Consider the following 16,605-nt stretch of genomic DNA (forward strand, 5'->3'; position numbering starts at 1 on the left):
TCCCTTGATTAGACGCCGGCCGGCAAAGGGACTGATTGCTGCCCAGGCCACGGGGGGGGGGGGGGTTGCAACACTTGCCCCGTCACGGGCACCAGCAACCCATGTTACGCCTCTGGACTAGATGGGCCATTGGTCTGATCCGACAGGTCTCTTTTTATGTGCTAAGCATGCTCCTTCAGACCATGCAGACCCTGACCTTCGGACCGTACAAGCAGTTTGCACACACCTGGAGAGTTGCTGCCTGTACAGACTCCTAGCTTCCTTTTTTGTGATAGTAAGTTGTTTTTAACTGTAACCTTCCCTGAGACCTTAGAGTAAAGGGTGTGTGATTGATAACAATAGATAATAATAATAGTAATGAATACAAATAATAATAAATAGTAATAGATGTGATCGCACCACCACCAGAACTCATTTTCCAAGGAGCGTGGCTTTACTTTCATAAGGAGCCTGTACGTGTTTCTGGGAAGCAGGTTGAACAATCGAAACTTCTCCTCTTTTAACAGAATCCGACTGTGGAGATGGTGAAATCCAGTCGCAGGGAGGCTGTTAACCTTTCTTGTCTGGAGGAGCGTCACATTTGCTTGTTTTATTTATGTGTCGTGTCGAGCTATTTAGGATTAATCAATCACTTCATTACGCTGTCAGGAGCCCATCGGGGAGAGTTGCTTTATTTGGGAGGCTTCTGGGAAGAGAGCCTCAATATCGGGGGAGACGTTGGTTTCCCCCCTCCTCCCCCCCACTCCCCTTTTCCAAATTGCATCATCGAAAGCGAACATCTTGTGCTTATCAAGGAGGAGCGTAAAGTTCCTGGGCAAGCAGCTCACCTCTTCATCTTCTTCTCTCTTTAAAGAGTTTATTCCAGAGGTGAGGAAACCTGTGGCCGCCCCCAGACGTTGCTGGTACCCCTTTTCTGCCACGAGGACTCGTGGTGTCCTGGCATGGTGGCTGTGGCGGAGGAGGTAGTCTCAGTGTGCAATCTTTGCCTTGCACTGCTCTTTCTCGGCTCCTTGCGTGGATCAAGGAGTTGGAAGGGACCCCAGGGGTCATTTATTATTATTATTATTATTATTATTATTAATTATTCGTACCCCGCCCATCTGGTTGGGTTTCCCCAGTCTGGGCGGCTTCCAACAAAGATTGGAAGAGTAGTGACTAGTGGGCTGGAGAGTAGTGACTAGTGGGGTGCCACAGGGTTCTGTCTTAGGCCCAAACTTATTCAACATCTTTATCAATGACTTGGATGATGGGCTTGAGGGCATCCTGAGCAAGTTTGCAGATGACACCAAATTGGGAGGGGTGGCTAATACCCCAGAGGACAGGATCCCACTTCAAAATGACCTTAACAGATTAGACAACTGAGCCAAAGCAAACAAGATGAATTTTAACAAGCAGAAATGTAAAGTACTACACTTGAGCAAAAATAAATGAAAGGCACGAATACAGGATGGGTGACACCTGGCTTGAGAGCAGTACATGTGAAAAGGATCTAGGAGTCCTGGTAGACCACAAACTTGACATGAGTCAGCAGTGTGATGCAGCAGCTTAAAAAGCCAATGCAATTCTGGGCTGCATCAATAGGAGTATAGCATCTAGATCAAGGGAAGTAATAGTACCACTGTATTCTGCTCTGGTCAGACCTCTCCTGGAGTACTGTGTCCAGTTCTGGGCACCACAGTTCAAGAAGGATACTGACAAGCTGGAAAGTGTCCAGAAGAGGGCAACGAAAATGGTCAAAGGCCTGGAAACGATGCCTTATGAGGAACGGCTTAGGGAGCTGGGTATGTTTAGCCTGGAGAAGAGAAGGTTAAGGGGTGATATGATAGCCATGTTCAAATATATCAAAGGATGTCATATAGGGGAGGGAGAAAGGTTGTTTTCTGCTGCTCCAGAGAAGCGGACACGGAGCAATGGATTCAAACTTCAAGAAAGAAGATTCCACCTAAACATTAGGAAGAACTTCCTGACAGTAAGAGCTGTTCGGCAGTGGAATTTGCTACCAAGGAGTGTGGTGGAGTCTCATTCTTTGGAGGTCTTTAAGCAGAGGCTTGACAGGCATATGTCAAGAATGCTTTGATGGTGTTTCCTGCTCGGCAGGGGGTTGGACTGGATGGCCCTTGTGGTCTCTTCCAACTCTATGATTCTATGATTCTAAGATTTAAAATACATTAAAATGTCGCACTTCCCTGAACAGGGCTGCCTTCAGATGTCTTCTAAATGTCAGGTAGTTATTTATCTCTTTGACATCTGATGGGAGGGCGTTCCACAGGGCGGGTGCCACTACCGAAAAGGCCCTCTGCCTTGTTCCCTGTGGCTTTGCTTCTCGCAGTGAGGGAACCGCCAGAAGGCCCTTGGCCAGGGCCGTCTCTAAGGCTGGGGTGGGTGGCGCAATGTGCCAGGGCGCCAAGCTCCGGAGGGCGCCTAGTTGGGAGTCCGGGCTGAGCTGGAGCCGCCCGGGACTCCAGGGAACAGCCGAGAGCTGAACAGAGCTCGGAAAGAGCCCTGCAGTGCCTGAAGCTGCCACTGGGGGCGCATCGAGGGGCGCATCGAGGAGGAAGGCACACAGAGCAGCCCGCGTGCCCGCCTCACCCGCTTTGCTGCTTTCCCAGCGGCGGTGCCTGAAGCGGGGCGGTGGCGGTGGCGGAGCTGCCTCCGCCGAGGGGCGGCGCCCCCACCTGCTCAGACCAGACCAGCCACCCGACGGCGCACGCTCCTTGGGGCGCAGATCACCACGTCTCCGACACACCCACCTTGACTACCCCACAATAGTCACACCTTGGCGCTTTGCAGCCTCTCCTCTGCGCGCATGTTTCCCAAGGGCGCCCTGCTGCTGCTGCTGCCGCCACCACCTTTGAATGGCGATTTCCTGCTTCTCCAGGAAGCAGAGCCCAGGTCAGTCGCCCAGTCTGGAGGGCTTGGTGCCCCCCTCCCCTTTGCCTACCGCTGCTTGCAACTTCCCCCATTTAATGTGGGGAAGAAGACACCTCCTTTCGCGTCTATCTGGCGCTCGGTTCCTCCATGAGGCTCGCTGAGGATTTCTCCACCCCCCCCCACATCCCGGTGGGGGGCACATTCCCCAAATGGGGGAGAGCCGGAAATGCCCCCGTGCAAAGGACCATAGGGGATCTTCAAAGTGGCGCAGCGTTTGCAAGAGCATCTTTTTGGATCCCAATCCCTGAAGGCGGGGAGGGGCGCCGGGGATGTTCCTAGGACGGTCCCACCGCCGGGTTCCCCATGGGGCGAAAGCGGCTCCTCCGGTGCAGTGCAGCTGGAAAAGTTGTTGTGTTGTAGCTGTTTGGAAGTAAGCACCGCTTACAGGCTTACTTCTGTGTAAGGGTGAAAAAGACTGTGGTTTTAAAAGGGATTATCTAGGCACATGGGGGGGGGCGCTGGAGGAATCTTTGCACCACGGCGCCCAATATGCTTAAGACGGCCCTGCCCTTGGCGCTGGACCTTAGTGTCCGGGCAGAACGATGGGGATGGAGACGCTTCTTCAGGTACAACCCCTTTTGATGCAGGAATCTCAGCTAAAGCATCCATGGCAGATCACCACCCAACCTCTGCTTTAAAACCTCCAAGGAAGGAGAGTCCACCACCTTTGCAGGGGGTTAGACTGGATGGCCCTTGTGGTCTCTTCCAACTCTATGATCCTATGGCCTCCGGAGGGAGACGGCTCCACTGTCGATCAGCTCTTGCCATCAGAAAGTTCTTCCTGATGTTTAGTCGGAATCTCCTTTCTTGTAACTTGAACCACGTCCAACTGCTCTCAGCTTCCCTTTACCTCTGTATCACGAAACCCTGAGACATGATCACTTTTCTCTCAAGGTTCTCAGTAGGAACCTCTCTGAGATCTATGGATGTAGTATACAAATTTAATAAATGATAATGCTAACAGGAATGGAGCTGAAATATTAGACTACCGCAATGTGTTGCATGGAGGGGCTACCCTTGGAAACTGCTTAGAAGCGGTTGGCTTCCCAGGATTTAAAATTTAATCCATTAATGGTAGGGCCAGGAAGTATTAAAGCTCAGTCGTGGCTCTGCCTGGGCTCAATATTTTCAAATTTTCAAATCATTTTTTATAATCTGGCTGGGTCTACTACGAGTTGCAGCCTGAAACTTCTGGAGGGCACCACATTGGGGAAAGGTGACTTAGCTGTGCTACATTTGTGAAATGTACATGGAGCATCAATAACTTAATTTATTATTGATTATTATTATTATTATTTTATTAAATTTTTATATCGCCCTATACCCGGAGGTCGTATTATGCCGTTCTCTGAAAACGGGTGCTGCTTTTGTCATAAAACCCATTAACACAGCCTTTCTCTCCCCCCCCCTTTTCCTGCAGTCCAAGGCTATCTAAGCTCCCTGGTTGGATCTTAAAAGATGGGAGCACTTTTCTAGACAAGGTAATGTACAACTGGGATTGGGCTTTTCAGCAAGCCTGCCTAATTAGCCAGCACCGTTGAGCTTGAACAAACTCTGATTTAACTGGGGAGAAAAGCAAGAGTGTTGCCAAAAGCAATTGCATTTCCAGGCCAAATCCTTTTGAGTCCTGCTCTTTATGATTTTTAACCCCGTCTTTTACAAAATTATTAATAAAATATTATTATTTTCAAAAAATAATTAATTTTTTTTACCAAAAGAGTACAGTGGTACCTTGGTTCCCAAACTTAATCCGTTCCGGTAGTCCGTTCCAAAACCAAAGCGTTCCAAAACCAAGGCGCGCTCTCCCATAGAAAGTAATGCAAAATGGATTAATCTGTTCCAGACTTTTAAAAGCAACCCCTAAAACAGCAATTAACATGATTTTTACTATCAAACGAGACCATTCCATAAAATGAAAGCAAAAAACATTGTACTGCAGTCACACAATCAATCAGTAGCTGAACTGGGTTCCACACAGTCACAAAAACAAACAAAACAAGTGCAAAAACAAAAGCACAAAATAAATAGCAAAAAACAGACAGGCCTCAGCGTAACACTCAAAACGGAAGTGTGGCACTCAAAACGGAGCACGTTCGGCTTCCGAAAAAAGTTCGCAAACCAGAACACTTACTTCCACATTTGCAGTGTTTGGGTTCCAAGTTGTTTGAGTACCAAGGCGTTTGAGAACCAAGGTATCACTGTACCTTGAAATGTCTCCTTGCCCCTTGTGCTCTTCCCCTGGACTCTGTTGGAGACTTTGGAAGGAATTCGTAAGAACCTAAGAAGTGTCTGCGGGGTCAGGCCATCTGGTCCAGCATCCTGTTCTCGCAGGGAATGCCCAAGTGTGCCGGGCGCAAGTTGAATCTCTGAACATTGCAAGAAGCCCCGTCAGCCGCATGGATACAATGCGTTCCACAATCGTATCAGAAGCCTCTTGGAGGCGCTGCCTGTAGTGGGCACCTTTAATTATGAATCCTGCTGTGCTTCTTATATTGACCATTGCGCTTGCTTAGAATGACAAATGAATTGACCAGTTCTCCACACAGTTGGGAGTCTGGGGCCAAAGGTGGAAGGCCCTTGTTTTTAAGACTAGAGGAGGCATTGAAATTCACCCAGCCTCCCCATAATTCACCTTTTAACTTACCTGCATGAGGTTAAGCGCCTCCTGCCATTTGAGGTAATTGCTTGTTTGTTAGAAGTTGCCAAAAAATTGCTAGAATTTCTTAAGAGCTGGAGCCCAGGGAACACACTGTAGAGGGAGGGGGAGGTAAAGCACTGTTTGGTAAACATGCAACCTTTAACTTTGGGGGGAGCTCCAAAGAAAAACCCTTTTCCCCGTGCAGAGAACTGTATAGCAGCATAGTTCATGCACCAGTTGGCTGCTGAGAGGCATCGCTGCCTTCGTTGTCTAAGCAGCCCATTGCTCCAATCTCATCTCAGACCTATTTGCATGAGAAGCAACCAACTTGTCGGACTAAGCAAAGGGAGAAAGACTCATTTAACAGGCCTGCGAGAATATTAATGTGGATGTCTGGAGGAACTAGCAGGGCAGTTTCCATCTCCAAACCCGACGGGAGTAAAAGTTTGACCATCCCAGCCTATAAGCACCAGCAGGTGAAACCCAGAGTATGCTCCTCTCCCCTCGCTGTCACCTAGCCTCGTATTTCTTCCTTTTCAGCTGAGCATCTTCCCTCTTCTCCTCCCCTCCCATTTCCCAGGAGCTGAAAGACTGTGCAGGCCGGGCCTTTGTGGATTCCGTTCCAGAGTTCTGCTTGCCGGAGGTGAGTCTTCCCAGGAGCCTGGGTGCCAAACCCACTTTTGGTCCCCAGCTGGAACTATAGAGGGGGTCTCGAACCCGCTGCTTTCCTTCCACTGATTTCAGAGAGGCTTGCAGCGGTCAGAGGAGTCCCAAGCCACCTGCCTTCTTTGGAGAAAACACACGTTTCACAGGAGGCTCTTATTGAAAGAATGCCCGTTGCTAGATGACGACTTTCCGATCCATTTCTCAAGCCACTTACAGCTCCTGTTACAATTTAAGGGAAAGCGGAACTGCAAACAGCCATGTTTTTTGAACATTTATTTCGCTGTGGGCCCCTTAAGGGCAAAACAGCAGCTTACTGAGTGCGCAAAATAATAACACTCAGCGCTTCATATAGTGCTTTCCAGCAGGGAGCATTACATATATTATCTCGGGGATTGTCACAAACAACCCTGTAAGGTGGGCTAAAGTTGTTTTTGTCTGTGCTGCTGGATTTGCTGAAAGAGAGAATGGCTTTCCCAAAACCTACTGGTGTTCCAGCTCCCCACCTGGCCAATATATATATATAAAATTTGGACACTTGAACGCACCTCATTCCTCAGAATGAAATCATTTTGTACCTTTTTTTGCTTGGACAGTGTAATATACGATTTGCCTCATTTATTTGTCTCAGAAATTCCAGCTGCTGGTTGAGCATGAGACTCTTAATCTCAGGGCCGTGGGTTCGAATCCCACTTTGGGCAAAAGCTTCCTGCATTGCAGGGGATTTGGACTACAGATTCTTACCAGTCCAGGGGGCAGCGCTGCCTGCTGTCTTCCTCCCTCTCAGTCTCAGTGTTGCCCTTGCAGGACTCAGCAGGGGCGAGGAAGATGGGGGCAAACCCAGAATCAGCTGGCTCTAGCACCAGCTACTGTTAGTCTCCTTGCATTCCACCCTACCAGTCCCACTGCGCACCAGCCACCCCTGAGAGCACCTGCTTGGCATGCAGAAGTCCCCAGATTTCAATCCACGACACCAGCGGCTTAGGATCGGGCAACGGATGTGTCGGGGAGGAGACATTTCTCTGCTTGAGACGCGCTGCCTGTCACAGCAGATTGTCCCGAGCAAATGGGACCAAATGTTTCCTGAGAACATAAGGAGAACCTGCAGGATCAGGCCAGTGGCCCACCTAGACCAGCATCCTGTTCTCACAGTGAGATGCCCCTTTTGGAAGCCCCGCAAGCAGCTCTCTCCAGTGGTTTCCGGCAGCTGGTATTCAGAAGCATACTGCCTCCGACGGGAGGGAAAACACATCCATCAGGCTTAGCAGCTACAGAGGGCCTTATCCTCGGTGAATCTGCCTAATCCTCTTTTCAAGCCCACCTCCGTTGGTGGCCCTGTCTGCCTGACTCTGCACAAGGCAGCGCCGTAAAATTGTGGAACCAGAAGGTCCCCAAAGACGCATTTTGTCCGCCCCCCGCCCCCGCAACACAGAGATCTCGGTGGTAGTTCTCCTGCGTGCAGAAAGTCCCCAACTTCCTCTCCAGCCGAAATGAACTTCCTGGCAGGACAGGGGAAGGACGGAGAGCCCAGGGAATGCAAGTGGGACCCTGCAACAAAATGTTGCCGTTTGGAGTGGGCCTGGAAGAGCAGTCAGTGAGCCATGCCATGCTCTCCTCCATGATGCAGGAGGAGTTAGAGGCTGCCGGGGGGGGGGGGAGCCAGGCAGTGTCCCACCCAGAGGCCGAAGCAGGATTTCAAGGCACCCAGAGGGCCTTTAAGGTCCTGGGAGAGCTCCCAGGGTCCTACTCTAGTCACTTTCATGGACTCATATAACAACAACAACAACAACAACAACAACAACAACAACAACAATAATAATATTTATACCCCACCCATCAGGCTGGGTTTTCCCAGCCACTCTGGGCAGCTCCGAACAGAATATTAAAAACACGATAAAAGATCAAACATTAAAAACAGATGCCTTCAGATGTCTCCTAAAAGTCAGATAATTGTTTATTTCCTTGAGGGCGTTCCACAGGGCAGGTGCCACTACCAAGAAGGCCCTCTGCCTGGTTCCCTGTAAGCTCACTTTTCGCAGTGAGGGAACCACCAGAAGGCCCTTGGCACTGGACCTCAGTGTCCAGGCAGAACGATGAGGGTGGAGACACTCCTTCAGGTATACTAGGCTGAGGCCGTTAAAAGTCAGCACCAACACTTTGAATTGTGCTCAGAAACGTACTGGGAGTCAATGTAGGTCTTTCAGGACCGGTGTTCTATGGTCTTGGCGGCCACTCCCAGTCCCCAGTCTTGCTGCCACATTCTGGATTAGTTGTAGGTCGCCTTCAAAAGTAGCCCCACGTAGAGGGCATTGCAGTAGTCTAAGCGGGAGATAACCAGAGCATGCACCACTCTGGCAAGACAGTCTGCGGGCAGGAAGGGTCTCAGCCTGTGTACCAGATGGAGCTAGTCAACAGATGCCCTGGACGCAGAATTGACCTGTGCTTCCATGGACAGCTGTGAGTCCAAATGACTCCCAGGCTGCACATCAGGTCCTTCGCAGTTACCCCATTCAGGACCAGGGATTCGCTTGGCCTTTCATTGGCATAATTTTAGACAATAAGATCGCAAAGGTGAAAGGAAAATAAAACCCATAAAACATTGGCAATCCAGACATATCAAACACAAAAAACGAATTCATAGAGTTGGAAGGGACCCCCAAGGGTCATCAAGTCCAACCCCCCCATTTCATTCTCACAGCAACCTTGTGAGGCAGGCCAGGCTGAAAGATGGTGACTAAGCCCCAGCTCACCTGGTGAGTTTCCTGGCCGAGTGGAGATTTGAACCCCGGTCTCTCTGGTGCTCTCACCACTGTACCACACTGCCTCTCTCCTTCTTTGGTTCCTGCAAGGCTAAGGAAGCAGGGAACCAGCAGAGGGCAGAGGCTGCACCCTACAGTCAAGGGGGTCATGAAGACAACCCTGGCAGGGTGAAGACTCTGACTCCTCCTCCCTGCACTTGGTTAGAGTGTGGTGCTGGTAACGCCAAGGTTGCAGGTTCGATTCCCGCGTGGGACAGCTGCTTATTCCTGTATTTTGAGGGGGTTGGACTAGAACAGGCACCCCCAAACTGTGGCCCTCCAGATGTTTTGGCCTACAACTCCCATGATCCCTAGCTAACAGGACCAGTGATCAGGGGAGATGGGAATTGTAGTCCAAAACATCTGGAGGGCCAAAGTTTGGGGGTGCCTGGACTAGAATCAGAGGTCAGCAAACTTTTTCCGCAGGGGGCCGGTCCACTGTCCCTCAGACTTTGTGGTGGGCTGGAATATATATTTGGGGGGGGGGGATGAACGAATTCCTATGCCCCACATAAAACCCAGAGATGCCTTTTAAATAAAAAGACACATTCTACTCATGTAAAAACACACTATTCCCGGACCATCCGCGGGCTGGATTGAGAAGGCGATTAGGCTGGATCTACCTTAGTTTGCCTACCCTACTCTGCAATTCTATGATTCCACTGCCCAGCAGCACATGGTCTCTGGGTTGTGGGTTACGACAGATGCTCTTATTTCATTCCACCTCCCACCCAGTTTTCCATTTTCTTTGGACTGACTGCCTCTCCCCCCCCTCCACCTCCCCTAAAAAAGCAAAAGAACCATCAGGTCGTAAGTTAACTGCTGCGGGACTTCCGTTTTTTGAGCAGCCACGTTGACCCATTTCTCGGCTGTTACCTTCGAATCAATGGGAAGATAATTTTTCCACTTGGCAACTATTGAATGCCATTAACTGTTCCATAATAACTGAGTTAGAGGTTTAAGTTTCTGGTAAGTTTTCCAGACCAACGTAATCGGGGGTTGTAGCCTTACCAGTAAATATTTCCAATTACAATTCCTATTATGCAGATGCAAAAATCTTTTTTTTTTCTCCTCCTCCGACCTTGGCTGATCCTACCTATGTATTCCTCTGCCTGGAGAACAGTATGGAGAGGACAGGTTTAGTTCCAGCCCCAAATGTGACTATTGTTGTTGTTTAGTCGTTTAGTCATGTCCGACTCTTTGTGACCCCATGGACCAGAGCACGCCAGGCACTCCTGTCTTCCACTGCCTCCCGCAGTTTAGTCAGACTCATGTTGGTAGCTTCGAGAACACTGTCCAACCATCTCGTCCTCTGCCGTCCCCTTCTCCTAGTGCCCTCCATCTTTCCCAACATCAAGGTCTTTTCCAAGGATTCTTCTCTTCTCATGAGGTGGCCAAAGTATTGGAGCCTCAGCTTCACGATCTGTCCTTCCAATGAACACTCAGGGCTGATTTCCTTCAGAATGGATAGGTTTGATCTTCTTGCAGTCCATGGGACTCTCAAGAGTCTCCTCCAGCACCATAATTCAAAAGCATCAATTCTTCGGCGATCAGCCTTCCTTATGGTCCAGCTCTCACTTCCATACATCACTACTGGGAAAACCATAGCTTTAACTATACGGACCTTTGTCGGCAAGGTGATGTCTCTGCTTTTTAAGATGCTGTCTAGGTTTGTCATTGCTTTTCTCCCAAGAAGCAGGCGTCTTTTAATTTCATGACTGCTGTCTCCATCTGCAGTGATCATGGAGCCCAAGAAAGTAAACTCTCTCAATGCCTCCATGTGACTATTATATCCTGACTATTATAAGTCAAACTTATATTTGAGATTCTAGGCCATCCTTGAGGCCTCAGGCCTTGCCTTCCAGCTGCTTCTCACCTCCCCTTCTATAGGTTGCCTCTCAACTTTTCATCTTAGATTCCCCTTGAATAGAATCACAGAAATGTCGAGTTGGAAGGGAATATGAGGGTCATCTAGCCCAACCCTTTGAAATGCAGGAATATTTTCCCCAACGTGGAACTCGAACCCACAACCCCAGGAGTAAGGGTCTCACGATCTACTGCAGTGGGCCCCTGGGTGAATTCCAGGGTCAAACAGGCCCAAGAAGGAGGGAAACTAAATAGGGCCAAAGGAGCAGAAACGAGAGTGAGACGTAGCCTCAAGAAATCTGGAGAAAAGGGAAAAGTCATGTGAGAAGCAGAGCATTGCTGGGCGTTCACTACACCCTGAGCAGTGTAGTGGTCAGAGTACTGAACTAAGACCTGGGAGACCAGAGTTCGAATCCTAACACTCCAATGATGCTGAAAAGGAAGCATTTCTTCATGTGATGCCATAGTTAAACTGTGGAACTCCCTGCCACAGGAGGCAGTGGTGGCCACAAACCTGGGTGGCTTTAAAAGAGGATCGGACCAATTCTGCCTCCATAGTTGGAGGCAACAGTGCTTCCGGGTACCAGTTGCTGCAAACCACAGGAGGGGGAGAGTTGCTCTTGGGTTTGAATCCTCCGTGCAGGTTTCCCACAGGCGCCTGGTTGGCCACTGCGGGAACAGGACGCTGGGCTCGATAGCCTCCTCTTACATTCTGATTGAGGGAGAAGCCTTTTAGGAGGCTGCGTTTCCCAACACCGCCTTGCGCTCTCCGTTTTCAGATGGAGCTGATTGACCTGACAACGGTGGACGTCATCCTGATCTCAAACTACCACTGCATGATGTCCTTGCCCTACATTACGGAGCACACCGGGTTCTCTGGAACCGTCTACGCCACCGAGCCGACGGTTCAGATTGGCAGGTGAGGGGGAAAAGCCTCGCCTTTGGGGGAAGATGTAGAGGACGACACGGGGAAGAGGAGCGTTGCCTCTAATGTTCTTGAGAGGCTTTTAAGACGCGGCTGGAAGCGAGCCAAGGAAGTTCTTCTTCGCGGCTTTAAGTGTGTGCACTGCAGGTTTGGCTCTGCTCTTCCTGAATGTTGTGAGTCAGTTCGGGCTCCTCTGTTTGGCAGGCCTGGGCGGAGGGATTAAATGGTGCTAGACAGTGTTGCGCTCACAGGAAACCTCTGCCGCTGCTTCTGTGGTGGGCAGCGCACATCAGGGACACACTCCTCTGTTTTGCAAGTTGCTAAATGCAGAATCACAGGATCATAGAATTGGAAGGAACCCTGGGGATCATCTAGTCCAACCCCCTGCAAGAGGCAGGAACACACAGCTGTCCCTTCCGGGGATCGAACCTGCAAACTTGGTGTTATCAGCACCGTGCTCTAACCAACTCAGCCATCCAGAAGGATAAGTCACTGGATTGAATGGGAAGGCTTAGGTTGTACCGCTTCTGGCTGTAGCTCTTCAACCTGGTGGGGAAACAGGCCACTCCCCGCTTGTAGAAAACTAGCGTGTCAGGAAAGAAGGGTTGAGCATTACCTCCCAGACCTGCTTGGAATTTTTAATACTGGGGAGGAAACAGACATGAGAGTGCTCACTCACTACAATCTGGTCCTGATAAGCCAGTGTGAGAGCCAGTGTGGTTGTAGTGGTTAGGAGCAGTGGACTCGTAATCTGGTGAACTGGGTTCGATTCCCCGCTCCTCCACATGCAGCTGCTGGGTGACCTTGGGCTAGTCACACTTCTCTGAAGTCTCTCTGCCTCACTCATCTCACAGATTTACCACTCCTATCAGCCAATCACCTATTCCCACCACCCTTCTGAATAATATCCCTCCCCACCCTCTGACTATACATAAGGGTCTGGTGACTTCTGTTTCAGTGTATCTGAAGAAGTGTGCATGCACACGAAAGCTCATACCAATGACACACTTAGCTGGTCTCTAAGGTGATACTGGAAGGAATTTTTTTTATTTTTTTGTTTCACTTCACAGAGTGTTTGTTGTGGGGGAGGAAGGGAAAGGAGAATGTTAGCCGCTCTGAGACTCCTTCGGGTTGTGATAAAGCGAGATATCAAATCCAAACTCCTCCTCCTCCTCCTCCTCCTCCTCCAAGTGAGACCTGCAACAAAAAAGTTGCAGTCTGTGAAACCTGCCCACCTCCAAGGTACTCTGGTTTGCATGGAACTAAGTTGCAGTTAATATAGTCATTAGGGTGGGTCATTTTAAAAAAAAAATCGAAAATGTTTCCTCCCTTGATCTTATCTCAGGCGTATGGTATAAACATAGTCAAATTTCAAATTTGGGACAAATCGGTTAATATTTAGACCCTGCTCCTACAGATTGAAATGTTGCCTAATAGTCATGTTTATTCGTTTCAAAGCGTCTACTCTGAGTAGGATATAACATTGGTTGCAGGGATCAATTAGCGTCCTGTGACCACCCTCCGTTGTTTTGGGACTTCTTCCCCCACCTTAAGGGTGTTCCCCCCCCCCCAAAGCATTTTTATACCTCTGCCAGTCATGGGGTCCCACCAAGCCAGCTGATGCCTGTTGCTTGAGTCTTGAGTCTGAGTAGTGGCATCTTGGCTACATAAGGGCAGGGCCGTCTTAAGCCCACCCAGCGCCCTGGCGCTAAGGTCCCTCCAGCGCCCCCCTCCAGAGCCTCTCCAAGGGCCCGAGAGTGCCAAGTGGACTGCGGCAGCAGCGGGACGCCACCTCCGAGGACTCCGCGCTGCGCCTCCTTCTCGTTTCCCCAGCGCTGGGTTCCGCTTAGTAAAGCTTCGCCACCAGCGCGTGCACCACGGGACCAGCAAGAGCTGCTTGGGCGCTGTGCGCACGCTGGTGGCGAAGCTCGACTGAGCGGAACCCAGCGCTCGGGAAACGAGAAGGAGGCGCAGCGCGGAGTCCTCGGAGAAGGAGAGAGACGTGGCGCAGCCTCTCAGCTAGTGGAGCGCAGTCCTGGCCAGATCGCCGGAACCCTGCGCTCACTTGGCGCCCTTCCAGTGCCTGGCGCCGTGGTTCTATGCGCCACTAGCCTCTATGGCTAGGACGGGCCTGCATAAGGGGACCTGCCTCCTCGCCCCTGACCTTTGGAAATGGGGAGAGCAGTTCCGGTGTGCCATCAAAACCACCTGTCTTTTGTCCTTGCGGCTGAGATCCGAGCCTTTCCTTGCAGCTGCTGCTGCTGCTGCTGCTGATAATAATAATGATGATGATGATGATGATGATGATGATGATGATGGATGCTCCTCCTCTCTGCAGGCTTCTGATGGAGGAGCTTGTCAACTTCATTGAGCGGGTGCCCAAGGCTCAGTCTGCCTCCATGTGGAAGAATAAGGAAGTGCAAAGGTAAGGATGGGCACCTGCCCTCCACAGGGCACCTCCCTTGGGAATGTGTCTCTGAAGGGGGGGTCGGGGGGGCACTGTCTCCTTCACGGTTTGGTTTCTCGCTCAGCTAGCTGACCCTCCGAGCTGCTTACGTCAGTCAGAACAGCATTTCCCAAACATTTTTTGGGGCCATTTGACCCATTGGTTCCACAATCTCATCCCCAGTGTCCCTCTACCCTACCCTATAAAAAGCATTATTATTATTATTATTATTATTATTATTATTATTATTTATTTATTTATTTTTAATTTTATTTTTATACATCTTCATCCGTAGATCTGGGGGCTGTTCACAACATTAAAAACAGTGGTTTGCACGGCCCACTAAGGAAGATAATAGCACGATAAAATTCGAAACAAGGAGGATTAATTTGCACGTTTATTCAAAATCCAATTGGAACTATTCAGTTTAATTAACTAATTCAGCAAAATTGATGGACTCGGCCCAGTGATGCCAGCTTGAAGTCATTTACACCTTCCTGCTGCCCCCCCCCTTGCCTCTTAGGACGCCCCCACCCCCACCCCGGTAATCCCCACCTCTAGGCAGGGGAGGGGGAGAACCACCAACTTTGGGAACCACTGACTTAGAACAATAAAATCAGCAATACCTCAGGGACCGCAGAACCTCAAGGGCCACCTCTCCCCATATGAACGTACCCGGACCCTGCAATCATCCTCTGAGGTCCTTCTTCGTTTGCCTGCTCCATGTGAGCCCTGGAGGGTAGTAAAACGTGAACGGGGGCTTTTCTGCAGTGGCTCCCATATGTGGGATGCTTGCCCCAGGGAGGCTCGCCTGGCACCTTCATTATACACCTTTAGGTGCCAGGCGAAAACATTCCTCTTCAACCAGGTTGACATTTTACTGTGTTTTTAAATATTTTGTTGGGAGCAGCCCAGAGTGGCTGGGGCAACTCAGTCTTATGGATGGCACATAAATAGCAAAATTATTATTATTATTATTATTATTATTATTATCATTATCATTATCATTATCATTATTATTATTTGGCTAATTGACATCCGATGCCCTCTTAAATGTGCTGTGGAAGCGGGTGGGCATTGCTGGGTTACCTTTGTTCTTATTTTTATTACGTACTTTGTGTGTGTGCATTTATATCATCATTTTCTGTTGTGAACCGCGGCCAGAGATCTACGTCTATCGGGCGCCATGCAGATTAAAAAAATATCAATAATACAATAATGGAAAAAAATTATCACAACAAAACAGCAGAGTGGACAAAAGCCCATGCTTTTGAATACTGATGAACAGATAGATCTTAAAGGCCCCTGGGCAGACCTGAGCGCGATGGGACTCTCCCCAGCGCAAAGAATCATAGAATCATAGAGTTGGAAGAGACCACAAGGGCCATCCAGTCCAACCCCCTGCCAAGCAGGAAACACCATCAAAGCATTCTTGACATATAGATGTCAAGCCTCTGCTTAAAGACTTCCAAAGAAGGAGACTCCACCACACTTCTTGGCAGCAAATTCCACTGTCGAACAGCTCTTACTGTCAGGAAGTTCTTCCTAATGTTTAGGTGAAATCTTCTTTCTTGTAGTTTGAATCCATTGCTCTGTGTCCGCTTCTCTGGAGCAGCAGGAAACAACCTTTCTCCCTCCTCTATATGACATCCATTTATATATTTGAACATGGCTATCATATCACCCCTTAACCTTCTCTCCTCCAGGCTAAACATACCCAGCTCCCTAAGCCCTTCCTCATAAGGCATCGTTTCCAGGCCTTTGACCATTTTGGTTGCCCTCCTCTGGGCATGGCACCAGTGCCTTTGAAACAGAGCATGGCCAGCAAATCAGTGAATCAATTAAGGTTTTGAGCATCTGCGCTTGGCACTGTCAGATCGGGTCTTCGGTGTCAGCCCCAAGTCGGGCTGCCTGTGCCCAAATTGGCGCCTCTTTCCTGGGGTTGGTGAGATAGCGGCTTTTGAAAACAGGGAACACCCCCAAGCAAGCCCAACGTTAAGCGATGGCCAAGCTGATCTCCTTTTATTTTGAGTTACCCGTGAGCCTCGTGCCAGGCTGCGTGCCAGTGGCGCCTCTTCCCCTCTTTGCACAGCAGCCTGGAACTTTCCTTGTGTTTATATCACTTTGCAGCTCAGACACTTCCAGCCCCGGTTGGGCTGTGTGCAACTGAGCCTCTCCCTTTATTGTAGGAAACGCCGGCGCCTTTGAAATGGAAAGCTCTGCAAGGAATAGACTTAGTGCATCAGGGCAGCTGACGGCTTTACCCCATTACCATCTGCAATCTGAGCTAATGGCCGGCAACTCCGAACCCCACTGAGTTGTGGCCGTGGGGTGGCTT

General features: G+C 49.7%; 1 protein-coding gene across 2 annotated transcripts in view; it reads left to right on the top strand.

Moving 5' to 3' along the window:
* The window catches only part of INTS9 (integrator complex subunit 9), a 61,661-nt gene that overhangs the window by 6,287 nt on the left and 38,769 nt on the right, over positions 1–16,605 (top strand). For both annotated transcript variants that reach the window (XM_035110854.3, XM_035110856.3), the window contains exons 3-6: positions 4,352–4,412; positions 6,150–6,212; positions 11,676–11,815; positions 14,160–14,246. In XM_035110854.3, coding sequence (XP_034966745.3) covers positions 4,352–4,412; positions 6,150–6,212; positions 11,676–11,815; positions 14,160–14,246 — 351 coding nt within the window. The remainder of the gene's footprint in view (positions 1–4,351; positions 4,413–6,149; positions 6,213–11,675; positions 11,816–14,159; positions 14,247–16,605) is intronic.

This window comes from Zootoca vivipara, chromosome 3, assembly GCF_965207765.1.
Source record: "Zootoca vivipara chromosome 3, rZooViv2.hap1.1, whole genome shotgun sequence".
NCBI classification, from domain to species: domain Eukaryota; kingdom Metazoa; phylum Chordata; class Lepidosauria; order Squamata; family Lacertidae; genus Zootoca; species Zootoca vivipara.